We start from the raw sequence: 26,027 nt of genomic DNA, 5'->3' as shown, positions 1-26,027 counted from the left end.
TATTAGCTTAGCTAAGTAGGTACCAGCAGAATCTACATCATGCTGTACATTCACCTCGTGCATGATGGCAATTCGCTTTGCATTCGTCAGCATCATATCAAAAGAGCCAACAAAAAAGCGTTAGCAGGTCTGGACTACCAGCAATTTGTAAAACGGCAACAAACCCTTAATTCCAGACTGTTTGTCAATCGTCTTCCAGCCCTGCCTAGGTTTTCGACGCCCAGTCCTACATTTGACCCTGGACTGACCTGACCGCCTTTCACTGCAATCCAACTTGGACCGGGATTCACAGCAACGATAACCTGCATCTTATTCATCCATTCGATATCTCCAGAGCGATGGGGGGGTAGAGAAAAGTCATCGTTGATTTCGAAGGCAGAATTGCCTATTTTCCATTCATTTCTCTGTACAGTCCGGTATACCGCGTCCACGATACGGCGGACGTCTGAATGCGAAAATGAACAACAAATGAAGCCAAATCAGTCTGAAGACAGCCGCCCATAAGCTCGGGTCGCCAGCCAGCCAGCTCGGGATTAAATCCATCCATCGCACTTGCGATAGCCATGGCGGTCGGCCATGTTGTTTTCGTTTGTTTTCATTTGACACTGGCGTCCCAATGGAAATGGAATGTTGAAAGACTAGCAGAAAGAATACTGCAAAACGATCGCTCGTAACGGTTCAAGTGGACGAAAGCGTGCCGGGGCGATTCGTTCAGACGATGCTTGTGGTGTTTAGCGTCGATAGCAAAGATCCAGTTGCTGTCCGATATTCCTCAACGACGACGACGACGACGACGACGACTCTAGTGAGTTTAAGTCGCGCACAGTTCTAGTATCGAGACAGAAGTTTATCTGTCCTTGATGCTGGTCATTCTTCGATACCTACCTACCTACCAAATAGGGGTCGAAAATCGGGTCGCGGCTCCCGTCTGTCGTGACTGCCCGATATTGGTGCAACTAACGATGCCCGCTGAGCTTCTCGTCCCGCTGAGTGGGGGTCAAAGTAACCCAACCAATAATGAATGGTAGGAGAGATTCAACCTGTCATCCCCCATTTCGTGTTCAGACGGGAAGCAGCAGGCATGAGATGGTCAGGCCATTGGGTAGTTCCTACCTTAGTACTCTGTACTTTCAGGATAAAGGTTTCTCTAAGGAAGGCCAGCTCTGGCGACAGAAGGAACAGTAAAGCTGAAACGAAATGGCTCGGACCCATAAAGGAAACTAATTTATCCCTCAGTAAGTTTACTGTGGATAGGGATACAGCATGGATGACTGCTACTCTCCAATCTCTACCCCAAATTCATGTTGGAGCAAAAGATATGTGCACATTCAAATTGGCTCTTTCTTACGATATGCTACTTGGAGGCATTCGAGACCAACTATAGTACCATGCAAATATGCTCGGGTACATGTGCGTTCCTCGATACTCAGCACGAAGAATCACCGTTGCCTCTTATCTCCCAGTAGCTGTCTCATGATCTCCGATTCGGTTAGCAGTCGGGAATCTGACTGTGTCTTCACAGAGGTAATACAGCAAAATACGGGATTGTATTTCACGCTGTTGCTTCACGTGGGACAGATCTTCAGATGCTACCCTCATGCAGTTTTCAAAGGGTAGCTTTCTAGCCTGGTCTTCGCATTGCCACAACGGGCATCACTAAAGACGGCATATTGGTGGCACCCCGGCATTCTGTTGAAGCTATTGTGTCAACCAACACCGAGTGCCAATCCGCCATGGCAGAGCACCTGGAACTCCCCTGACAGGGGCACCCTTAAACGGGCCCTGAATGAACAAGCCTTGGTCCGGTTATTCAATTCTGTACTATCTCCTATACACAGCCTTTCTTGGACGATTGAACGCTTGGGCAGCGTCATGAATTTGAGTCGAGGGTTTGGAGGCAACAACAGTTGTTGGTAAGATTGACTGCCATCTATATGTCTATTATCCACCCACCCACCCATCCATCACGACTTCAGCCCCGCTGAGGCCTTCCTGTGGATGCCTTTTCATACTCAGCTTCAGCAAGCAATCAACATCTGAAGACGAGGTAGTCTTTAGCATTACAAAGAGCGGTGAATATCAGCATTTGTTGGTTTTGCACATCGAAAGGCTCAGCCTCTTTCTCGTGGGAGGATGGTGTCTTCAGGAAGCCATATTCTTGCGAATCTTGGATCGGTGAAGCCAAAGGGGGAGGCATCGCCATCTTTTGTTACCCAACCAACACCCTCGTGATGTTCAATGTGTTTATCACCCAATCACAGGAACAACGGCGTCTGCATGTTGAAAAGTGTCATCTCTGCATACACAAGTCTCCAGCAAGTACTCTGCTTGTCACACGATTGTTGGAGCGGCACGGCCCGCCATCGACAACTTATTGGTCCCTGGGGGCAGGAAGAGGATCTTTCTGAGGTCACGCGAAGGTTAATACATCCATGATTCGTCTGTCAGCAACATTCGTGATGTGCAACGTGGTGTCACGGCTCTGTATTTCACTCGCCAGCCCATTTGAGCCTCATTGAGAGAAGGGGCAAGATGGCGTCACAGCCTGATTTTACGACAACTCTTATCTGCCCAATAGGGTTCTCTTCGAACACACAGAGTGGTGTTGGTCTTTGTGGTTACATCCATAATATGCGCGCGGTTCTTAAGCGCGAGCTGCATGAAACTGAGAGTGCATATCTGTACAGAAGCCAAAGGTACGTCGCATTAACAACCACAGTTTACCTTGTTCTATTCGGCTCCTACAACTATATCGTGCTCGGTGCCAATTAATTGACTGGGACGATACTGCATTGTTTTGAGCATCTCTCCCCGAGAACAGAAAATTGGATATTGTGGCAATGGTTGAAAGAAAAGCGCAGGCTCCTTTCGCGTATAAGTGAGCTACAGTTATAAACGGGCACATTCCACCAACGGCATTATGGCCACTGTAACATCGGAAAGATGCTAGTAAGAGGACAGTTTTAAGACCTCTGTTACCTTATGGACATTCAGAGTCTTCAAGTCAAGGGGTTGCAGGCAGTCTTCTGGGAAGTCGATAACGATGCTTTGTCACCCAACTATGAATCAACCCGAGCTTGCTTGATCATAGACCAAGAACCCGAGACCATATGTGGACCTGGCTAGTTACCAACCGTACGACGGTGGAGGAGACATCTGTGAAACATAGAACGCCACTTATCTAAAACAGCTTCTAGCGCTTGTTATACATTCATCCTTTCAGGCTGTAATCGAGACGCAATACACTAAGGACCAACAACGGCCACGCCGAGAGGCTGGGCTGACAGAGCTGAAGGTAACGCTAGAATCGCAGCTAGCTTAGATTGATATGCCTATATCCAGTTAGTTAGAGCGTTGCAGGTGTAGGGCTGATGTGTTGGCTGCATATCTGGCTAGTGATATCTCGGGTCCGAACCAACCCAGGTAGGAAACAAACCCGACACAAAATCTCGTCCTTCCCATCAACCAAAACATCCATACACCGACAATTATCTACTACAATGGAAGATGTTGGTGGTTGATTCCTATGCAAATAAATTTGAAATTCTAACCCGGCCTATCTGATGATATAATGAAGAAAGTCCAACCCAACCAACTATAAATATCTGATCTAGTATGTCCTTCGTTCGCAATCTGTACATTGTTGTCATCAATAGCTTCGCCTAGCTGCGTGACAGCGTCATCGATAAGGCAGAAAAGTGGCTGCTACTCGAAGATGGGATGGCTAATGAGGCTCAATGGACAATAACCCTGGGAACGCAAACAATGCCACCCAAGCAGTTATTAAATCACTAGTGTTAGTCTGTCTGATAACGAACGGCTAATGTGAAGTGGAGATGTCCGAAACTATCGAATCCTCCTCGATTAAGGAAAAAGGAATGAGGCTTTCCGAAGAGAGTAACTTGTGGCCCGCTCCCACGAAGCAAAAGGACAAAGCTAGAGTTTCTTACTGAAACAGAACACGAATGTTTATTGTCCTTGCAGGTCTAGTTACGAGCTATGAGTTACTGCGGCTGGCTGATGGGCATGGTGAGCCCGAGGGAGCCAGCGTTGGATATCCAATGCTCGGTTCTGGAACAGTATTCAAGATGATGTATTTCCTACATGGTTTACTCACTCATAAGATAAGAGATGGGATTGTCCTGCTATTGCATATTTAAAATATCGAGAAAGAACCTTGAGGAATCAACCCAGTCTACCATTCATCATGATCACCCCAGAATTCGGCCACTCTTCACCTCAGTTTGTCGTCGATGACAACACAACAAGTCGTCCTCAACCAAAAACGCTTTTACCAGAAAAGAAAAATCTCACATCAGCCGTTACTCTTTCAGGTGCCCCTGGTACAACAAACCCACTCGTTTCAATAAATGAGAGTGACTCCCCGGACCCTCCCTCTTCTCTAGGAGCTTCCTCTATATAAATTAAGGGAACCGAGGACATGTCTTCAACTACAACTCGAGGATGGCGCTTTTATGGCGCTTTTGGCACGTTGTGTCTGGTCACATTCATCATTGCTCTTGACTCTACCATCATCTGCGTTGCGTTGCCAGTAGGTTCAACTTCTCGATTGATGGCATTAGTCTATACTAACACAAATCAAAGACCATAGCAGAAGACATCGGGGTTTCAGCAATTGGGGCCTTCTGGTGCGGTACCAGTTTCCTCCTCGCCTCGACCGCCGTCCAACCCCCTATTGCATCTCTATCCCATATCTTTGGTCGAAGACCCGCTCTCCTCGCCTCGGTGACCATCTTCGCGGGTGGCAGCATAATGGCCGCTCTTGCAAAGAACATCTCTGTGTTGCTCGGAGGTCGAACACTTCAAGGCCTAGGCTCTGGTGGCATTCTCGCCCTGACATATGTCATCGCCACGGATCTGGTGAGTCTTAGAGAGTGAGGGGAATGGTTCGGCCTCATCTCTCTCAACTGGGCTATCGGTAGTATCCTTGGTCCCTTGATCGGCGGTGCTCTTGTAGAAGTGTCTTGGCCTTTGCTGTTTTGGATCAACTTGCCGTTCTGTGGTGTCGCTTACATCATGATCTCTATCACTATGCGCATCAAGCGAAAGGAGGATGCATCGGTCAACACCAAAATCAAGGAGTTTGACTGGATTGGAACAATCATCTTTGTTGCGTCTTTGACGAGCTTCTTGATCCCTCTCAGCTGGGGTAAGTTAAATATTTGTCCATTGATCAATCTTCGTGTCCCTTGTTGCTGACTGATATTTATAGTTGGTATCATGTATGACTGGAGTAGTCCTAGAACTGTTGTTCCTCTCGTCTTCGGTATTCTGGGTCTCATCGCTTTCGGTGTCCATATCAAGTTCTGCCGAAGATACTCTCGATGCGATCCTCTTATACGGCCTAGTCTCTTCACCTCCCTCACGGCCCTCTCTGCCTACTTTGCCACCATTATCCATGGTATCATCGTGTGGTGTCTTGTTTACTATGTTCCCCTATACCACGAAATCCGAGGCTCGTCACCCATTACTGCAGGTGTCGCTGTCTTGCCCTTCACTGGTACGGTAGCGCTGGCTGCTGTCGTGGTCGGGCTCCTGATTGCCAAGACCGGTACATACAGGCCCTTTATCTGGGCCGGATGGACTCTGGTGCCCCTTGGAATGGGCCTGATGATGCTTCTTGAGAAAGACACAGAAACCTACAAATGGGTGCTCATTTACCTTACAGGGGGACTCGGTCTGGGCATTCTCTACTCAGCCCAGGCCTTTGCTGCTCAGGCCTCTGCTTCTAATTCCGATCTTCCATTTGCTGCCAGTATGTACGCTTTCTGTCGCTCTCTCGGTTAGGGGATTGGTGTTGCTGTTGGTGGTGTTACTTTCCAGAAGGAGTTCCGCAAGCAGATTGAGAAAAGCACCGAATTTGTCCTCAAAGCCGATGAATGGGCTAAAGATGCATCCGCGCTGGTCCAGATCGTCAAGAAATCTGCTGCTAGCATGCAGCTTATGAGAGATACTATTATCGATGGCTATATCAAGGCCTGAGAACAGTTTGGATGGTATTGACGCTCGTGGCTTGCGTTGCACTTGTCGTGTCGCTTATAGGTGTCAAAGCTAAGAGTTTGGATCGTAAGTTTGAGACTGAGCATGAATTGGATCAAGGCGCAGGAGAGAAGAGCGACAAGTTAACGCCAGATATAGATGTCTGATGTTGAGGATGTAAGCCCCTGGTTTGTCTTTGGGAATAATGATATTTAGCAACAGCAATTTAAGATATGAAAGAGTGTTTGAACTGCTACAGAAAGCGTTTAGTAGAACAGATGTTATGAGTGAAAACTTGACCATTGCACCCTGTGCTTCTATTGTTTCTGGTGTGGAAGTTAGCAAGTATGTTCGTCCGTCCAAGTCTGTCTCGAACATAGATTTGGCTTGACGAGTCAAGATCAACAAGCAACGAAGGTAAGATGGCCGAGCGGTCTAAGGCGCTGTGTTCAGGTTCGATTCGAACTAGGACGATTCGCAGTCTCGAAAGGGGCCTGGGTTCGAATCCCAGTCTTATCAGCTTTCTTTTTCCTTATTGTGACTCTCGATAGGATCAATTGGGTTCACTTTTTGCTTTTGATGGATGGTCGGTGTTGTTTATGTCTCGGACAATATAAACTCATTTAAAATGGTGGGGTACATTTTTTCACAGTGTGTTTATTAGATACAAGCGATGGCGTCACTGATTCAGCCCAGTGCGACAAAGCGACAAAGGATTTGAGTTTAGGCCTTTTAGTGGGTGGCTGTCATAGCTCAGGTACCGCCCCTCCCGTGTTGGATGTCAATTTGATAGTGGACGCGGCTACGCGCGCTTCGCGATCTGGACCGCGTAAATTGCCGGGGTAGGAACAAAGGTTCGATACCTAGATTCCTTTTCTGACGCCAACCCGTCTTGACCCTCACTCAGCTAACATCTTATCACTCACGAATGTCTTGTACTCCGCACCTGCAATGGCAACGGCCTCATCCTCTTCCAGCCTGTCGTCACCGGCTTCTTTTGTAACCGCGCATGATGTCACTCTCGACAAGTCTACAGCTGCCAGCAGCCCCGTGCAAGATAACCCTTGTCCCTATCGCGATGGGCGACAATTGCCCCGCGACTTGAAGTTGCATTGCCAGATTCTCCTTGAAGAACAACTATGTATGTTACGTGCGTACCATTTCTGCGACTGAGTAATTTCTAACTTCCCAATAGATACCTCCGCGATTAATCTCCTCAACAGCATTGCCGCATCAGGCGCATCGAGACGCAAATCCACAAAGAAGCCCGTTCCTATACCTCCTCCAACCCACCTCGCCCTCCTAAACACACTTACCGTCCACCCTCTTCTTACTACGCGCGCAGAGAAGAAGAACCAGCTTGATGTCTCCTCATATGCCTTGGATTATTTACGTAACATCCTCAACCTTGTCGGTCCCATCAACGCCGACTTCAGAACAGCCTTTCAATTCAGTTCCGCGCCGCGCTGGGGTCGCGACAGCGACATGTCTGATGCAGACTCGAACGACGACGACGAACGACTCAAAGGCAAGCTTGCAAACGACAGCAGTGTGTGGAATCGCGGGCAAGACTTTTGGTCAACCATTGGTTGGGCGTTTAACTGCAGCACATTGTATCCAGCAAGATGGCGATACTGGAGAGCTTGGCTAGAATTCATGTTGGAAGTCTTGGAGGCCGACTGGAACGAACGCGAGCGACGCGATAAGGAAGAACAGCAAGCAAACGGCCCAGAGAGTGGAATGCCACGGACGTCACGCGAAGATTCCATCATTGTTACGTACATGAACCAACAGAATGGGCGTCAAAACGGAGCCAGAGGATTTATCAAAGCCTTGTTTGCAGACGGAAGCGAGATATCGTCATCGGCATATCGGGAGGTATTCGACAAAGAGCCCAAAGGCCCACGCAAGGAGTCTAAGAAACGAAAGCGGGAGCAAGTGCTTGACTTGGAGAACGGTAAATTTGGCGACTATTGCGACGATGAGTCCATGTCTTCGGGTGTTTCTGAACCACCAACCCCTCAGAAACCCAAGGATTCACGAAAGCTGGGGACTGCTGGAGTGCATGCGCCAGGTTTCGTCGAGTCGGTCAACATACGTCTTCGCCTTTTCAGTTTACTTTCGGCAGTAACATGGTCACTACAGAAATCAGCCGACCTCAATCGCTTATACGAAGAGTATTGTGCGGCCCTGAAACGGTTACCCCTTCCCATGTTTTCTCTTTTTGCTTGCCAACGACCAAACATCCTCGTCTCCGAAGCACGCATCACCATTACCAAGGAGTTGTTTGACTTGTTACTACCGTCATCCTACAAACTCCCTTCCAAAGTTGACAAGGAGGGTGAGTCAAAAGGGGCATTGACCCTACCTATGTTAGAGCACTGTTATGTCGGCCACCCAGCCAACACTGTGGCGCTGGATGATAACGCAAAACTATCTCTGGTTGTAGAAGACGCCATACAGCTGTTATGGGCCTGCGACTTGATGGAGTATTCAGAAGATTTTGCAGAAGCTGTCGAGAAGGGCATCAAGGCTCGGGAAACAAAGGCAAAGAAGCGGCGCACGGGGAAAATGAAGGGCGACGAGACTGATGTCCTTGCGGAAGACATTCTTATCAATTCTGGCGAAAGAATTCGGATCCTACTTGAAGCTTTGAAGCTTGACCAGGAAGAGGCGTCATGAGAACGGTAATACTTGGAGGCTCTTGCGGATTTTTTTGATTTTTTTTTGGTATTGTACAAATTTATAGACTACCCGTGTATATAGACATAATGTCGTAATGAATGATGATACCCCATAATTATCTCCACGAGCTTGCTTCGTGTCTGTTCTCAGTTATCGCTCTTGTACAGTATAGTTACAATTAATGCGGTGTCTATAACGCTGCAAAGCAACTTGCAGGGATCAACCACGCGATTAATGCCTGCTTCAACGCCTCTTGGTTGCCGGAGGAGTCCAAGCAGAAGGCTGCCATGTCTCGCCTGGTGCACTCGCCTTGGCCTTTGCCCAAGGGTCATCCTTCTTTTCGACCTCATCTTTGATATTTTTCGCGCCCGCATCGGCCTGGACAGTTTTGCCATCCTGTCCCAAGGGGCTGGCATTGGCTGGTTGCAGCAAAGGTGCCGGAGCAGCCTGTGGTGCTTCCATAACCCGCGGTTTGGCCTCCCATCGAGCATCTGCCTGAGCAGCAAGTGTCTTCATTCTCGCCTGGCGGACGACGTCGTCCTGCTGTTCTTCAATTGTCGGAGGTTCCTCTCGTGTGTGTCGTAACCATTGATGCCACATCGGGCTAACCTTTACAAAAGAAAGATGTGTCGATCCTGGATATTGAACAATTCGCCGCCAGCGCTCACGACTCTCGGCGCCGCGCACAAGTCGAAACTCCCAGTATGTGTTCCCTTGGAGATCAAAACCTGGTGGTGTGTAAGTGAGATAGTCATGGGGGCTGGAGAGGAAGGTCGTCAACGAACCCATGAGGAAACGTTTCCGCCATGGTAGGCGGAGAGCTTTCCACTTGTACCAGGCCCTGGTAACAGGACCAATCTGTTTCGAAGACATCGCACCTGTACGTTTTCGTCTTGAGTCTCAGTGAATGTGACCAAAGAATATGGAGGGGCGCAAAGGACATAGTGAAGTCTTGAATCCATGACAAATTCTCAGCCACGCCATGATACTCCAGCCACCGTAACCGTCATCCCAGCCACCCTATATCCGGTCCACGTCATTTCTTGGTGGGTTGTATCGGCGTTGGGTGCATGCCGCCGCCCAATCTTGCCTACTGGCTTCGATCCAAGGTACTAATTCCTTGAATACCTCTCGCCTCGGATCCCCGGTTATAATCCTGCCCTTTCTTTCCTTTTTCCTATTCTTCTTGTCCGCATCTTGCACCTGAAAGCTGATCTTCCGCAAAATTGTTGGAGACAGTTCCATTTCTTTTACTGCGACTTGATACCCCTCATCACCCAATCTTGAAGCTGTGCAACCATTGCGACAGCGACCGGACTACGCGGTGCATACAAATTCACCACCATTCAGTGCCAACTCTTACCAGCCGAAATATAATCCTACTTATTCCGTCTCTCTCGAAGTGATTGAACTCCCACCGCTCAATAATCTAACCGCGAATTCGTCGTCATCATGGCGTCCGTGTCGTCACTTGATAAAGACTTGCGCAAAATGCGCCTAGAGAAATACACACCTGCAGCAGCGAACGAAGCACGCTCATGGATTGAGGACATGCTAGGGGAGACCCTCCCTTCGCCAGATCTGTTAGAGGGCCTCAAAGACGGAGTCGCTCTGTGCAAGTAAGTCAACCCCGGTCTTGACCATCATGAATGCGGGACTTATACAACTCTCAGGCTCGCCAACCGCGCCCTACCGCCTCCAGGACTCCGATTCAAGAAATCCGCCATGCCTTTTGTGCAAATGGAAAACATCTCACTCTTTCTACGCGCATGCCAATCTCCGCCGTTGAACCTTCAGCAACACGATACATTCCTAACCGTCGATTTGTTCGAGCAGAAAGATCCGGCGCAAGTCTTACAGTGCATCGGCGCATTCAGCAGAGCGGCCCATTCTGCATATCCTCAAAACTTTCCTGTATCGATTGGGCCCAAGAACCGACCAGATACTGTGACACCACAAGGAACGGGCTCCCGAACCCCCACTGGAACTCGCGACCGAGGCGCATCTGTCACTAGCAATAAGTCGCCCGCCTTTGGACGCTCTGCCATGATGCCTCATCGAACAGGTGACTCCGGCTCTGGTAGATGGAGCCCTACCAAGAGCCCTAGGAACCGACCTGAATCTCCTAGCGCCGTTAGCAGCTGGAGCAAGAAGGAGCACGAAGGCACTACGTCACCTGCTTGGAACATTGCCCAATACGGCTATCTAGGGGGAGCCAGTCAAGGTAACCTGGGCATATCGTTTGGCGGAAGAAGGCAAATCACAAATGCTAGTCCCCGCGTGCCGAATCTTGCCGACAAGGAGCGCCGTCGAAAGGAGGAGGAAGAACGTGCCCGTCTCGAAGCCGAGGAAGATGAAAAACGACGATTTGGGGAAGAGGAGCGTGCCAGGCTGGAAGAAGAACATAGATGGGAGGAGGAGACAGAGCAATTGCGACAGAAAGAGCGAGAAGCAGCTGAAGAGGAGAAACGGCGATGGGAGGAGGAAGAAAGGCAATGGCAGTTGACAGAAGAACAGAGGCGCAAGGAGGAGGAAGAGGCCGAAGCTCGACTGGAGGCAGAGCGCAAGTCCTTGAAGTCTCGCAACGACTCCAAACTGACAGGACAGTTCTTGAGTCAGTATCGCACTGAGCAAGGAGCCTCGCAGCAGGATGGCGCTTCGGAAGATGACTACAAGAACCGGGTGAAGCAACTGGAGCAGGAGTTAGAGCTCGCTCGACAGCGCGAGGCCGAGTATGAGCGAGAGCGTCAAGAGCGAGGTCCTCGTCAGGGAAGCGTTGAGGTTAAGCCTACTCCTAAGCCCAAGCCCAAGCTGATCTCCAGCCCCCCAAGCCGCTCTGATTCGTGGTCCAAGGATGAACGAGAGGTCCTGCGCACCCGCTCTCCTTTCAACCGAGAGCCAATGCAAGCAAGCACACCTCCTATGTTGCCATCCAGGTCTCCTCGTCCTCTTCCTGACCCGACTGCGCTGCCGCAGGCAAAATCACCCAAACCTAGCAGCCGCCCTCTTCCTGATCCTGCGGCATACGCATCCAAGCCTGCCCCTTCGCCTGCCCCTTCAACTCGCACCGATCGCTTCTTGCCCAGAAAACCAGCTCCCTCGCAGCCAGCGGCCCAGACCACATACTCTCGCGAGCTCGGCGCCACAGCTGAACAAGACGCTGAGGACCTACGCCGTGCCGAGAGTCAAAACAAGACCAAAGCTGGTGGATGGGCGTCAAAGTCGCTCCTGGAGCGCGAAATGGAAATGGAACGACAACGGCAGCGAGAGTGGGAAGAGTCACAAAAAGAAACCGCTGCCGCAGTGCGTTCCAACGACGGCGTAGAGGGTATTGGTGGCGGAATTGGTGGTCGCTGGGATGTTGGACAATGGGCCGGTTTCACTGGCGGTGATAGCCAAAACAAGGGATCAATAGGTATTGGGGCGGGACGAAGACAAATCGTGGGTCCTCGACCGCTACCTGACCAACCGAGGTAAGATGATGATGATATACGAATAGAATCAAGTTATTGCTATAGTCTAATAGTCGAATGCTGCAAATTCAAAAAGCCAACTGCGTTTCGGTCAGTCATCACAAGATGTGTGTCCGCGTGACAAAAGTAAAATATGGTTCATGATCAGAGAGTTTTCCAACGATGATGTGACTTTAAAGTCTTTGTTCAATACAAACATACATTGTCTCGTGTGCTGAAGCCTCGCTTGTACATGGCTTCGGTATATACCATCAAATTGCCCCTTTCGTCCCTGTCCTTGTTACATGATCAACATGAATATGTCGAATCGTTACGGGGAAAATTCACCCATTTTATCTAAACCCAACCCTAAGAGGGGGAACACCACCAGCTCCTTGCTTGTTTAATGCCAATTGTCATCATCATCATAAAGCACTCAAGCCTGTTTCTCTTCTCCTGCAGCAGCTGCCTCGTCGCGACATCGCTTGCACATACACCACCCTCCCAAGCTGCCCTTTGCCCACTCCCTTCGTTGTTGAACGGGTAGGTTGACGTCGCAGTAGTGGTTGAGAATTTCTTCGCCCTTCTTGATACCCCCTGGACGGCCACCAACCACGCGCTCCTTTCTGGCTTCGAGGACCATGCGACCGCCCCATTCCCAGGTGACGTTGGGATCGCAGTCGTGGTTCGCGAGACACCAGTACGGGTGCACAGCGGCGACATCGGGCCGACCGTCTCTGGGATTTTTGCGAGCAGAAGCGGTACCGCGGAATTTGGCATATAGTGTATTCATCACCCAGAGATCGTACTCGTCGAGATTTTCGTAGATATCGATATCCATCTTCTCGAGAACGTGCAGAGGCGTCTCGATGTTATATTTGAAAGAAAAGGGAAGAGTCCATTCGGGTGGCGGGCCAGCATTTGGTGAGACGTTGATGTCGTTAGTTCGAGTCGGGACAAAGTCACCCCAGATGTACTTGACCTCTCGGACATCTAGGGGGTTAACCTCCTCGTGAGCTGCGATCGCCAGGACCCTGGAAAGGAGCAAAAGGTATAGTGTGTGGTCCGCTTCGAATGCATCGGGGTCTTTGGCGATCGCATCGACGTCCTTTTCGCAAACGGCGGGGTGGTATCGCTCCATGGCCTGGTCAAAACAGTATTGTGTGCAGAAGACGGTATCGTAGCATTCAGGACAGCTAACAGGCTCGTTCTCACTACCTAAAGGAGGCAGGTCAGAACTGCAAGCGTCACAGACAGAGTCCTTCAGCCGATTGTTGGCAGTAAGGAGTGAGTACTCCTTTAGTACAGCCTCACCGGGAGCTATGTCTTCCTTGGCAAAAACGCCGAGCTGTTTGCATGTCGGAATGATTTCGTAATCGTCGGTGCTACTGGCTCCTTCTAATAGTACAGGCAGAGTAGCGACCTCAACTGCACACTTGGGGGCCATGTCGCTCAGGTGCTCATTGAGTTCGGCCAGTGATTCCGGGGCAAAGCGATCAGGCTCATGGTCGTTCCAGGGGTAGACCTCACGGCGGACGAGGCCTTGATCGGGGAGATTGGGATAATCAATGTCAATGTCATCACGGCGGAGTCTTCGTCGGGCGACAGTGACAATGTTGTTCTTTGTGTCGAGCAGTTCCTGATTCGACGGTGATAGTCGGAGACCCCGCTGGCAAAAGCTGGCAGCACTCTGTAGTGAACCGCAAAGCAAAAGGCCGAGCGAAAGAATCTGATATGCACGAACTTGTGCCAAAATGGCTAAACGTTTAAGCGCTTCGTCCTCTATCTCGGAGCCTGCTTCAGTGGCCTGGATGTCGTCCTGCGGCAAGTTGCCGTGGGCTAGAACGTCTGGAAGTGGGACTGCGGTATGCATCTGCAGAGACTCGAAAGCCTGCTCATGGTACTCGAACCCTTCGTTGAGGACCTCATCTGCAAGGGTGAGTGCGCGATATGCATCACCAGCTGCGAGGTCTGGATATCCTAGATCTGAGTGGACGGTTGCCCTGTCGAGATAGAGTATCAAGTCGTAAGGTAGGCTAGAAAGCCCCTCGGTGAGCTGGGATCGCCTATCCAAAAGCTTCTCGTTCAGAGCTGTCGGGTCCATATTGAGAAACCGGGGTTGCTTGCGAATTGCACAATAAGAGGTTGAGGAAAGATGATGAGTAGAGGAGTGAAAGGAAAAGTTGGACTAATGAATTTAGGCCAAGACCCGGCTGCGGACCCTTTAAATCACAATTCGGGGCCGGCAGAAATCGGCAATTTGAAGGCAGTTTTCTATTAGATAGGTAGAAGAAGAAATGTGGCAGAGAGATAGAGAGGCCTGGAAATGACGACAGTCCAAAAAGATGGAAGAATAGGACAAGAATTCGGGGGCACGGGTATCCTTCCAAGACAAGACAAGAAAGAGGCTTGATATTGGTGTTAGACCTGCTGTGCAACGAAGGGGTTTATTCCCTGGCAGCCAGGCATTGCCGTCGAGACCCTGAAATCTTGATATTATTGCCGAAGAAAAAAACAGGGCATTTGGGGATGCAATTGGTTCTAGGGTGAGAAGGAATGGTAATAAAAACAGGCTTGGCGAGGACAATCATCAAACAAATATTGTGTTTGGCCGTTGCTGTTGGCTGGTGGTGAAAGGATGCGGAGAGAAGGTTCCGGGTACCGGATGCCAAAGCCAAGCGTGTGTGTGGTCAAATGAAGCCTGAATTGTTGATCTGATCGTCAGGGTCCATCCTTTTTACAGTACGATTTGCAAAGACAGGGAAAAAAAGAGAGAAAAAAAAGGAAATACGACGTCCCACAGGTGGAAACTAAAACTTCATTCAAGCCATAATTCGACGTGCTAAATATATCTGCCGAATTTGCACATAAAACGCAGAGGCCGAGTTAACATGTTTGCCAGCTATTCTAGGTGCTCTTTTCTATCATTGATTCATTGTCATCTCATCGCCTACTAGCTACTAATGTACCAAGGTATTATGGACTTTGTAGCCTGAATCACAGTAGTATTTCGGCACGGCATCGTGTGGCCGGGCCGGCAAGTAACTACATATTTATTAGTGATGGTCTAGGGGAAGCAACCTATCACGGTATTCATTAAGAAAGCCAACGGTAATAGTAGAAGCAATCTCTGACTTTCTCAAGCAAACTCAACGTTAAGAGACCTGCTGCACTTACAGAGGAGTTTCAGTTTCAGCATCACTCTCATCAATCTTGATATCAGTTGATAAAACTCATCACAACTTAAATACCAACTTGGCAGAGGCTGTGGCTTTGCTCACCGTCTCTTGCAACATGTAAAAGTGCGTTTACCCCTCTCCAAAGTGTCAAATGGTAACGAGCGGCTTATGCCGTAATCTTTCATCAGGTGACAAGACAGACATGCTAGGCGAATGGGTCTTTGGACGAACGAGAACCATCAAGAACGTTGGAGGGTACGTATGATCTGCCCGATGAAGGACGGGAGGGGTCAAAAATTTCAGGGTATCTACTAATGGAGGGGTCGTAGTTGATGGTGAGGGGCAGAAAGTAAAGAGGGAACATGCATCCATTGACTGACATACCAAGGATTGAACTGCTGGTTCGAGGCACAGCTGATGTGTAGGAGTACAGCATATTGAGCTCCAACGATAATTTCAGAGTTTCTATCTTTCTCCAACGTCTACAGCAAAAGTCTAGATTTTTTAGTCCTATACTGCTTAGTATCCATGACAGGATTGAGCTTGACAAGCTTCAGCGAAACCACTAGCGGCGCGCTTAAACGTCTACTATACGTAAACTAAATTAACGGTACTACCTCTCGATACTACAACTACGTCATAACCGTCGCCCGTCTCTAGCTTTTTGCCAAGCCGAACAAGACAGGCTCATGCTTGTCGTCGGTCGATAGTTCTTGTCATGTTTTTTTTTCCCTGTCAATCTCCTCAATGAAGATTGAGGCTTCAATTCCACTATCACGTGTTGGTGGTTTTGTTCTTGCCAGGTTATAAGCAAATTACTCGGTAGCATTGCTAGGTATCCAGTTCATACAGATATGTAGCAGCACTAACAGACCTTTTGCCTTTGAGCATTCCGATACAACGAATCGAACATGCCCATCAGTTATGCATGTCAAAAGAGCCACAGGTTCACAGTAGTAGCGTCGGGTGTTTTAACTTTTGATGACTGTACTGTAGATGTGCTGTGTCACCACCATGCGACGATGATGATGTTACACTGGACTGGCCTCTGTGCATCTTTGACTAGGATCGGGCAGGTAATGCTCAGTTGCAGTCCGCTGTAACCCAATCTGATAATCTACCTATTATGGTAGGTATGCTCCAAGATCGCATAAGGCGCCAGCATCCCAATGTTTGTTCTCTCACCAAAGCGTCTTTAGGTACCTGGTATGCTTGAAGAATTGCCACGTGCTACATACTGCACTGTATGATTGCCTACTAACCTAGGCCAACCTCCAACCCCCAACCTGTCAACCGGTAACTGACCTGGAAGAAACGGCACTCCGATAAGCTTTTATCATTAGCACACGGTTAAACAGGTGCAGTGGTTCAGGTCCTGGCTTGCATTGCATTATCTTGAAACATGATCAGAGAAACCAACCAAACACAACTCAGAGAGGCCAGAGTCAGAAAGTCAAAATAGCAAACTACTGTGCTATCTAGCACGTCACCGCCCGGAGTTTCTTTTCTGTGCAGTCAACGGTAGGTAATTGAGACATATTTAGGCTGTTGCCGTACTTGGACCATTCCCATTTGCGCCTGATACTTTGGCAGCAGGTACCTGCCTACCTGAAGGTACTAAGATTTTGTTGTCATCGCGAGGTACACAAGAAGCTATCGTGGTCCATTCCATTCCGTCTGTCCCTTCCAGATCCCCGCCCCGTACCTTCCGCCCACAGTTGCTGGTCCTACTCGGGCGTGGGTATGTCCTTCCCCATCTTCAAAGCCTACCTAGAACGACGATTACCGAATTTAATCCACTGTTATGACGAAGCAGGTACCCAACTACTACTTGCCAGAAACCAGAAAACCCGTCGAGCGGGTTTCCATGGAACCCCGCCTCCTCTGAGCTTCCAGTCTACACGACTTATCAAATTATTCCACGAACGGCGAAACCACGTCTTTACAATCTCTCTGTTTTCATTGCCAATTCCATACCCTTGGCTTGTACTTGTCACTTTTCCCACATTTGTCAAGGATCTTTTATAGCTCCAGGAAAAAACACTCATCAGCCTTTCTAACATCTGCCTTTTTTCTCGTCTTGCCATTTTTTTTTCTCTACCTCCCTCATAACTCACTACAAGCTTCAAAAGCTCATATCACAACGTCACAATGGGTAAAACACAACCCAACCTCTTCGCTTTCCGCGACACGAACGCTCTTGCCCCGGCATTGCGCTCGTACGTTATTCAGAGTCAGGCTGCCGGTATTGCTCGACACGGTGCTTTCAAGGTTGGTGTCTCTGGTGGTTCGCTGCCCAAGACACTCGCCCAGGCCCTCTTGGCCCCCTCTTCCGGTCCCAACGATGTCGTCGATTTCGCACGCTGGGAAATCTTTTTTGCTGACGAGCGTGCCGTACCTCTCGACCACGAAGACTCCAACTATGCTCTTCTGAAGAAGGAGCTTTTGGACAAGCTCCCCGAGGATCAGAAGCCTACCGTTCACCCCATCAACACTGAGTACCTGAACGACACCCAGGAACTTGCCGACCAGTACGAGCAGACCCTTGTTGCTAGCTTCGCCAGCCGCGATTCTGTTCGTCTGCCCATCTTCGACCTCCTCCTCCTCGGATGCGGACCCGACGGACATACCTGCTCTCTCTTCCCTGGCCACGAGCTGCTCCGCGAGGTCAACGCCTGGGTCGCTCCTATCGAGGATTCCCCCAAGCCTCCCCCCAAGCGCATCACTCTCACCCTCCCCGTGGTTAACCACGCCGTCCGCGTTGCATTTGTCGCCACTGGAGGCGGCAAGAAGGACATCATGAAGCAAATCTTCGATATCGAAGGTGGTCTGCCCTGTACCCTTGTCAACGAGGGCACTGGCGAGCGCTGCAGCTGGTTTGTTGACGAGCCCGCCGTCGAGGGCGTCAGCTTCCCTCGAAGGGCTTTCCTATGATACCGTTCCCAAGCTAGCTATAATACCAAGCATCTCTACCCAGTTTTTGCGCCGTAGCCTGATATACCATGCAAAACCACGTCAAATACTCTTGCAACCAGGTGGGGTCTGGCATCATACGAAAATCGCGGGGTAGCTAGACGAGAAGCTATTCCTTCCATTATTCCCTGGTCCTACGAAACTGGAAAATTTAGTGGCCTTGCCTGACTCCTCCAAAAACCAATTACAGGCATCGACGAATATGCTGCTGGTATCCGGGTTCTGCTCGTTTCCTACTATTTATGATTTTGCTATTTCTTCATGACGACACTTGACTTTTGCGTGGAAAACATCTAGAGGGCGTTCGTTTCGAGATTGGGGAGCTTCTAAGCAAACTATAACACAAACTACAACACAAAAAAAGAGACAAAACACAAAAAAGAAATTCAGCTGCTTTCTTGCGAGCTAGAATTTAGAGCCCAAGACTTGACATTTGAATGCGAAATGTCTGTTTTCAATTGATATCCGGTTGATTTATGCGAACAACAAACGATAGGTAGATAGGAGCATGTTCTACTTGTCATGGCTTCTGTAGAACAACCAATGGACTCATATCACGGCTCTATCACGAGTCGATGAGAAAGAGGGAAACGCCAATCTATTCGTTACATGAAGAAAATAAATCGCCTGCTGTGATGCCGCTCATGTCTATGCTATATGCCACGTTGGTTTATCTGATATTCAGGAAGTACACGCGAAACATGCTTAACATACCACGCCGTCTTATACAACTCTCCAAACTGCTCCAGCTCTTAGGGTATCATCAGCGTCCTCATCTCGGTTCATCCTCTCGATCCAGTCATCTTCACGTGCAAGCGCGTCGCGTTCTATATCCTCCATGACATCCAATTCCGTCAACATGCCATGTACGAGTTCTCGAGACCCTTCCACCATACATTGCAGACTTGATCGTTCCTTGGTATCATCCTCCTCTTCATCTTCTGTTGGAAACTCTCCCAGTTCACCGAGTTGTCGCTTCAGGGTATCCAATCGTCGGACCAAACCGGCACATTCATCCTTCCACGCAGAATCGAGTTCACCAATGAAAAGCACCTCGCTCTCCTGCAGCAACGCGCCACCCTCACGCCGTGCCTCTTCAATCTCGCACATCCGTTCGACCCACCGCTCAAAACGTCTCACGGCCCTGGCGTAGCGACCACCGGGTTCCTCCAGTGCCCAGAGACCACTCATGACCGAGTCCAATACCTGGATACGCTCTTCCAGACCACCCCCAACAGCCCATTTGCGAAGCGCTATGACATTCTCCTTCTCGGCCTCCGCCTTCTCCTGGTCATCAACTTGTTTGCTCTCAGCAGCAATATTCGAGAAGTGTTCTCCAAGCTTGCGTTCAGCACTGGCTCTCCATGCAGCATCGACAGCGGGTGCATCCCGATGCAGGAGATGCAGCTGCAAAAGTTCGGTTTGTAGCTTGCTTGTCTCGGCAGATGCGGCGACATTGGCAGGAAGCTTCGACGGCGAGGGTGGCGCGAGGAACGTTGAGGTCAAGGGTTTCGGTGCTGAAGACTTGGCAGGCGAATAGTGCTGCTGGAGGGTCGAGAAGGCTGGTCGAAGGCGAGGTGCAGCGCCAGAGGACTTTTCTACCTTGGGCGTTGTCGAAGAGCGTAGAGTGCGAGTCGGCTTAGTAGCGGTGGTGGTGGTAGTACTTGTAGTTGTGGTACTACTAGCCGACGAGGTCGATGAAGACGGTCTCAGTGCAGGTGCATTCTTCAATCCGGTCGCGGTGCTCTTAGCACGCGTATGTGAAGGGGCTGGAGCTTTCCTGGTAGCTTGAGCCGAGCCATCTGCCGAGGTCGGTCTCACCGCTGGTCGTGTTCTCGTAGTTGTCGTTGAAGGAGGATATCTAGTATCTCTCTTCACAGGTTCCGATGTTGCTGATTTAGTAGGCTGTTTGATAGAAGATGTCCTTGAAAGGCCTGGTGCACCATTCCTCAACGTCCTAGTCGTAGTGTTTGGGGTTGTTGCGCTCCTGGCCAAAGGCTTTATAGGGAGACGACTCGGTGAGTTGTCTGCATCTGTGGATTTTGCAGCAGCAGCTGCAGACCTTGTTGTTGTTGTAGTGGTAGAAGAGGAAGGGGCAGGTTTACGAAGTGATTTTGAGCGTTGCAATGTGGACATCTTGATCTCCCTTCGCAATCTGTCTCGAGATGGAATGGGAATGGGATGTTTTAGTGAATGTTTACTGTGATGAAGGAGGTAAGGGTCGCTTGGGCTACGGGTACGTACTGGTGAGCTACGCTGGCAGGTGGGTTCCGTTAGCCGGAGCACGGCCAGGGCTAAGTACGGTAAGTAAGGTACGAGTGGAGCTGGGCCTGCAGTGGCGGATCTTCGATCCTGTAACGCGGGCTTGGAACCTGACTAGCTGAGCTGAGACGCAAACTCGCAAAGGGAGCTCTGAGACGGATGTTTAATCCAAGTCAGGGAACCATCTGAGGTATGCAATTGTTTGACTAAGAACCACGACGGATCAATTGAGTTCGACATTAGGTAAGAGGTCTGCAAAAGTCAAGTCTCATGAAGTCTGGTACAACTCGCTCTCAGATGCTCCCTTCATACCTCCATCGATTGCACTGGATCACGTCCCAGTCCAAACGTCGATAGTTTCACTTAATGCAGATTGGTGTTGGTTTTTGGATCAAGGGTTCTTCTCGGCATTCATCAGTACCTAGCGCGATCTCATCTAGAGTTTCACGGTATTATTCGTATCCTTCAGATTGCCATATCACAGCAGCAAACATGGGCCTATTTCTCTCTTGATATCGTGAGATCAGACCAACAACATTTGGACAACATGTCCTCCTCATTTCCTCTTTCCGCATCCTTTTTGACCGGTGTGCTTCTGATAGCAAGCGTGGTATCAACCGATCCGCAACAAATAACATCGTGCGGCATCTATATCCTCCCTCGGCAACTCCTTCCACGGGTAGCCCTCTCATATAATGCATGCAATGTATCAAACAAAGCAACCCCGTGGCAAACTCTATGTGCAACAAAAGAAAAGCACAATAACGATGTGTGCGAATAACATGGCCGTAAAAGGTGGTGGGTGGTGGTTGACAGGTGAGTCTTATAAAAACAAACTGGATGGTGGTAGTGTTGGTATACGTAGAATTATGCCGTAACCTGCAGGCTATTAACCATACGGCGGAGGTCGTTGCTACTGCTGTGAAGCTTTTTGACGCAGGGTTCGCATATTCGTAAATGGCAGAAAGTGCAAGTCCATCGATCTTCAACATCTGATATGTCGCAAGTTTGGCATGTTAATGGATAATGTCTGTTGGTTCGGCGGTTCATCGTCTTATGTCCATGATAGCAAGAAAAGTGTGACTTTTTGAGAGGTGGTGCTTCGAAGATAGTGCCCTCTGCAATAGGAGTTTCGTACTGTCTAGGGAAATATGCGACTTGCGGGTCGTACTCTTGCATGACCTTCATTTCCGGGTACAGGGTACCGTCTCTGCCTCTGTAGAGAGGCCCTTGAGAGTCGGATGGTACCAGTCGTGAGTCGTGTTCAGCTGATAATTGTCGGGGCAGAGCGTTCGATCGAGCGGATGAATCTCGTGGTGGGAACCTAGAAGGTACTTCTGCAGGAGGTTGAGCCTGGTGGACCGCAGTGTCACTGCTGGAGGATCCTCCACTGCCCTTCGAATCAGTGAGTGAAGAAGGTAGTGATCCTACTAGCGGGGATTCATTTTTCAAATTTAATGATTCGGAGAAAGGCTTGTCCTGCTCAGGACTTGAAAACTTGGGAGCTGTAATAGCTTTTCGTGTAATGCTGCCTGTATTTCTGGATGGCTCCTGGTTTTGGCGCTGGGGAGATATTTGGGGGATATCGTCGGGAAGCTCTGGCGACACCTGCGCAACAGGCTCCGGTGATGAAGCGGGTGATAGAGGTGAAACAATCGAATCCACAATGGGTGTCTTGATATCTTCCTTCTGATATTCAGGAGTTGGAGGGCGGTGTACCCCAGGTCGCTGATTAGGAGACTTGGTCGTATCGCTCGACGATTTCCCTCTTCGGTGAAACTGGAGCTTGTCTTTGAGACGATTGAGTTTGGAGCTGTTGCCACCCATCGTCGGGCTCTCAAGCACCTGCTCAGCAGCTGGCGCCTGTCTAACGTCCTGGCCAGCAGGAGCTGCTGCGTTGGTGCTCCCGGGCTGCCAACTCGGGGCTGTGGAGATTGAGGGAGGCTGTTGAGCGGGTGGTGGCTGTGCGACTGTTGGTTGTGTCGCGGCGGTCGATCCGTGGCTGGACGCAAGCGTCAGGTCGGGAAGCTCAATACTTCGGTCTGCCTTTGAAGATCGACGACGCCAAAGTTGAGGCTGCTGCTGGGACTGAGACTGAGACGATGGAGAGTTCAGTTCAGGTGACTTCTGCTCTGGGACTGGTTTCCGAATTGGAGCAGGAGTTGCGGGAAGATGATACTTGGTGCCTTTGGAAGGAAAGGGTGGTGTTCGGAGATCCTTGGCAGGCAACTTGGGTGCATCATATTGTTGATGTTGATGTTGCTGAAACTGGTGTTGCCGGGTGGGGGCGCTTTCCAACGTGCCAGTCTTGGTGTTGGCAGGTGGAACTTGGTGGTTCGGGGATGTGTTTGCCTCACTTTGGAAAGCACTGCTGTTAGCTTCGTATGGTGATCTAACCAGTGATTCGCCCGAAGAGTGCGAGTAGGCTGATAAGATGCTCGACAGTGAGTCGGAAGGTGAGGGAGGTGCTTGCGACGGAGATGGCAGCTGGGACTCCTTTTGGGGTGGTGGTGGTGGATTCGCCGATAGTTTGCCTATGGGTCGACGTGGGATCGCCATTTTGGGCGGACCAGATGGAGGGAAATTGACTGAAAGCAGGTGCAACGGCGGCAGTGATGGTGGCAATGAGTTTGCGTTTGCGTTGCCTATGCTAGTCGAGCGCGGTGGTGGCGGAGGAAGTTCTTTTGCTGGTGGCAGACGAGGGGAAGCCTCTTCGTAATAATCGTCATAAAAGCTTGGGTCGTCCGGGCCAGGGACATCCGGAAGAGCTTTAGACCAGCGAGAGGAGCCCGTTTTAGGCGGTTGCAGAGAGTTTGTGTTCAACATGGTAGCCATGATGAGACGAAATCTGTCGTGTCAACCTGGGACGACGGGGAGGGATGATGCCGTAACTTGAAGCAAGTTAAAACAAGTGCAACCGGGGGACGCGACAGCAAAGTAATGCAAAAGGCTGGGTAACTAAAACGCATGAAATGCCGGGCCCTGGAATCCTTTAGATAATATGGATCGAAGGGGATCACGGGAAACGCACCCCTCGAGGGAGCATCCAGGTAGAAATCAAGTGGGGAAGGGAGAGACGAGAGACAGGTGAAACCAGCAGAGAATGAATGATTGAATGGAGTAGTTTGTAGTGACTTTTAGATTGATATTGAATCAAGTGGGACGAGTTCCCATCTAAGTGGGATGCAATCAATGTGTGTGTGAGAAATGGGAGAGAAGTGAAGGGGAACCTATGAGAGAAGAAAGAATACGTAGTAGGTAGATGATGGAAATAGAAGAAAATGTTGTTGAGTAAGGAATGGCCAAGGTAAACAAGGAAGGAACAAAAAGGTGACGGGAGATGGAAGGCGAAACAGAATTAACCAAGGGAAGGAGGCCTCGAGTCGATCCATCTCTTGGTGTTAGGCAGGTTTGGGTCTTGGGTCTTGGTATTCTTCCACCTCCCATTAAATGTTTCCTGCCTTGCCCGGGCTGTTCACTTTTACTTGGCTTTTAGTCTAACTAGCATCTAAAGTATATCCCAAGGTAGGGTTTCATCGAGAAACTGCCATAAGAGGTCAGTCTAAAGTTTGGACCAGGCCGTTGGGATTCGGGCGTTCTCTTGGGATCATGCAAAAGCAAGCAAGCTTATACATGCCTCGGGAATGGCAGATGGAGGCTTGGTCGTGGCTTGTGCAGGCTCTTTGGCTGCTTCAAAGTGAACCATCGACCGTTTGGAGGGGGGAAGGAGGCGAGCAACATATCTGAATGTGGCTCGTCAAGTTCTGGTTCACAGCAATCCGCAAGCAGGGGACTTTTTACTGGGGCTAGGACTAGGATGCGTAGGGTGAAACGACCATTAGATTGGATCTCCATCCAGTTTTGAGCGGGGGAACTTGATTCACTGCAGCTGAATCCACGTCACTTTCCACCCACCCCTGCATTGATTGAGAATTAACCAGCTAATACCTTACGAAAGAAGGAAAATAATAGTAAAAGGCATTCAATTTGCAATTAATAATGATTCATAGAAAATTCAATGCTGTAGGAGACCACATGAGATTAGCAAGCAACTTACCCAGGTACCTAGTCCTTGTTCCTGAAAATACGGGTTATACTCGTGCTTTGTACTCTGTACCACAACTCAAATCGTGATACCAATAAACTCAAAAGCATCGGACAACTACAGGTCTTCCTCGTGGGTGGCCAACTCGTAACATGCATGGAGAGTTGGAGACCCATCTTTTTCATCTCGTCTTACAATGTACTCAAGTTACACAGCCTTCATAGATGTAGGTAGCTACTTGCCTAAAAAGGCGAATCTATCAAGTCAATATTATCGGCCTGAACCGACTGGAAGGGCCTTTTACCTCTCTCCCTCCTCTCAAGTCATATGGATGTAACTACCTATCCATATTTCATTCTTCTTCAGAGACTCAAACTACTGCGCCACGCCTTGTCGTCACCAAGCCGAGCATGCCGAAGTGATCAGTTGGCAAATGTAGCCGCGGACTTGTTATATCGACCCTTGCTCTTGATCGCCCGCCAACTCAACACGTCACGTCTTATGCACGCTCGGGGCGATCGATCCCCCCAGCGTGCATCCAAGCATCTCCACAGCTAATTACAGACTGCAGAGTCTGATAGTATCGCTCCACCCTCAATAACTAAATCATCCTGTAATATCCGAATGCATTCATCGCCCAGAGTGCTCGAAAGGGCAAAACGTGTCCGTACAGTAGACATTTGACAAGGATACAACTATGACGCGGTATTGTCTCTCTTCTGCGACGCCTTTGGTATTGGTCAGCGGAAAACATTCAACTTCTAGCCCGGATTAGTTTCTGATCTAAACACTATCAGCAGTTCCAATAGACTGACGTTTCCACGTTTCACATCCAAATGAAAGTCATAACAAACATCTTCTAGATAAATCATTGTTTGTAAATCCTCGTATGTGCTTCTATTTTAGTATTTTTGCACATCAACATCCTGGTGTTATCAATACGATGCAAACAGATCAACAGTTACATTGCAAACTGGGCAATAGGTAGTCAATGTGTTGTCTTACTGTACCTTAGTTCTCACTGCGTAGCAAGCTCTTGTACAAACAACACACTTTAGCCTGAGTTTCTGTCCCACGTCGGAAGGGCAGGCATTGGTTTCTCATATGCGTGGTTCAGTTGATCATTGTTACAACAGGAAATGCCAATCATTGGACCATTGGTCCTGTAGTAGTACGCCTCCCGATACAAACACGAATAACATCTTCCCAGCCCATCACGTAGATAAAAGCCAGCATATTCTGCCTGACTGTCTGACAAAAGTAGCGCACAAGTCATACAACCCGACTAATATCTTGGCTTCTCTTGCTTCACGGGGCATATGAACGATACTCTCATCTTGAGGCCAGTCTTGGGTCAGTATACCTATCGGGCTCAGCGTTGGACAGCAGTCAACTAAACGGCTGGCAAACCTCACAGTATTCCCCTCTTCC

General features: G+C 49.4%; 10 protein-coding genes across 10 annotated transcripts, besides 1 other annotated feature; 6 read left to right on the top strand and 4 right to left on the bottom strand.

Moving 5' to 3' along the window:
* The first annotated feature begins 775 nt into the window (after positions 1-775).
* Positions 776-801: a microsatellite.
* A 1,731-nt stretch (positions 802-2,532) lies between these two features.
* FPSE_02753 (uncharacterized protein) lies at positions 2,533-2,772 on the top strand (the record flags this gene model as incomplete). The annotated part of the gene is made up of 2 exons (XM_009255872.1): positions 2,533-2,671; positions 2,720-2,772. The coding sequence occupies 2 exons, from the start codon at positions 2,533-2,535 to the stop codon at positions 2,770-2,772; spliced, it is 192 nt and encodes a 63-aa protein (XP_009254147.1).
* A 1,669-nt stretch (positions 2,773-4,441) lies between these two features.
* Positions 4,442-4,899, top strand: FPSE_02754 (uncharacterized protein; the record flags this gene model as incomplete). Its single annotated transcript, XM_009255873.1, has 2 exons — positions 4,442-4,552; positions 4,606-4,899. 2 exons carry the CDS (start codon positions 4,442-4,444, stop codon positions 4,897-4,899), a joined length of 405 nt encoding a protein of 134 aa, XP_009254148.1.
* Positions 4,900-5,037: 138 nt separating this feature from the next.
* On the top strand, positions 5,038-5,808 carry FPSE_02755 (uncharacterized protein; the record flags this gene model as incomplete). Its single annotated transcript, XM_009255874.1, has 2 exons — positions 5,038-5,170; positions 5,234-5,808. The coding sequence occupies 2 exons, from the start codon at positions 5,038-5,040 to the stop codon at positions 5,806-5,808; spliced, it is 708 nt and encodes a 235-aa protein (XP_009254149.1).
* Positions 5,809-6,951: 1,143 nt separating this feature from the next.
* On the top strand, positions 6,952-8,682 carry FPSE_02756 (uncharacterized protein; the record flags this gene model as incomplete). Its single annotated transcript, XM_009255875.1, has 2 exons — positions 6,952-7,141; positions 7,196-8,682. 2 exons carry the CDS (start codon positions 6,952-6,954, stop codon positions 8,680-8,682), a joined length of 1,677 nt encoding a protein of 558 aa, XP_009254150.1.
* Positions 8,683-8,928: 246 nt separating this feature from the next.
* FPSE_02757 (uncharacterized protein) lies at positions 8,929-9,558 on the bottom strand (the record flags this gene model as incomplete). The annotated part of the gene is made up of 1 exon (XM_009255876.1): positions 8,929-9,558. One exon carries the CDS (start codon positions 9,556-9,558, stop codon positions 8,929-8,931), a length of 630 nt encoding a protein of 209 aa, XP_009254151.1.
* A 579-nt stretch (positions 9,559-10,137) lies between these two features.
* Positions 10,138-12,162, top strand: FPSE_02758 (uncharacterized protein; the record flags this gene model as incomplete). Its single annotated transcript, XM_009255877.1, has 2 exons — positions 10,138-10,304; positions 10,359-12,162. 2 exons carry the CDS (start codon positions 10,138-10,140, stop codon positions 12,160-12,162), a joined length of 1,971 nt encoding a protein of 656 aa, XP_009254152.1.
* Positions 12,163-12,573: 411 nt separating this feature from the next.
* Positions 12,574-14,241, bottom strand: FPSE_02759 (uncharacterized protein; the record flags this gene model as incomplete). The annotated part of the gene is made up of 1 exon (XM_009255878.1): positions 12,574-14,241. One exon carries the CDS (start codon positions 14,239-14,241, stop codon positions 12,574-12,576), a length of 1,668 nt encoding a protein of 555 aa, XP_009254153.1.
* A 3,226-nt stretch (positions 14,242-17,467) lies between these two features.
* On the top strand, positions 17,468-18,250 carry FPSE_02760 (uncharacterized protein; the record flags this gene model as incomplete). Its single annotated transcript, XM_009255879.1, has 1 exon — positions 17,468-18,250. The coding sequence occupies one exon, from the start codon at positions 17,468-17,470 to the stop codon at positions 18,248-18,250; it is 783 nt and encodes a 260-aa protein (XP_009254154.1).
* Positions 18,251-19,012: 762 nt separating this feature from the next.
* FPSE_02761 (uncharacterized protein) lies at positions 19,013-20,425 on the bottom strand (the record flags this gene model as incomplete). Its single annotated transcript, XM_009255880.1, has 1 exon — positions 19,013-20,425. The coding sequence occupies one exon, from the start codon at positions 20,423-20,425 to the stop codon at positions 19,013-19,015; it is 1,413 nt and encodes a 470-aa protein (XP_009254155.1).
* A 993-nt stretch (positions 20,426-21,418) lies between these two features.
* FPSE_02762 (uncharacterized protein) lies at positions 21,419-23,386 on the bottom strand (the record flags this gene model as incomplete). The annotated part of the gene is made up of 1 exon (XM_009255881.1): positions 21,419-23,386. One exon carries the CDS (start codon positions 23,384-23,386, stop codon positions 21,419-21,421), a length of 1,968 nt encoding a protein of 655 aa, XP_009254156.1.
* Between the last annotated feature and the right edge of the window lie 2,641 nt (positions 23,387-26,027).

This window comes from Fusarium pseudograminearum, chromosome 4, assembly GCF_000303195.2.
Source record: "Fusarium pseudograminearum CS3096 chromosome 4, whole genome shotgun sequence".
Lineage (NCBI taxonomy): Eukaryota > Fungi > Ascomycota > Sordariomycetes > Hypocreales > Nectriaceae > Fusarium > Fusarium pseudograminearum.
This window is presented reverse-complemented; position numbering and strand designations above follow the sequence as displayed.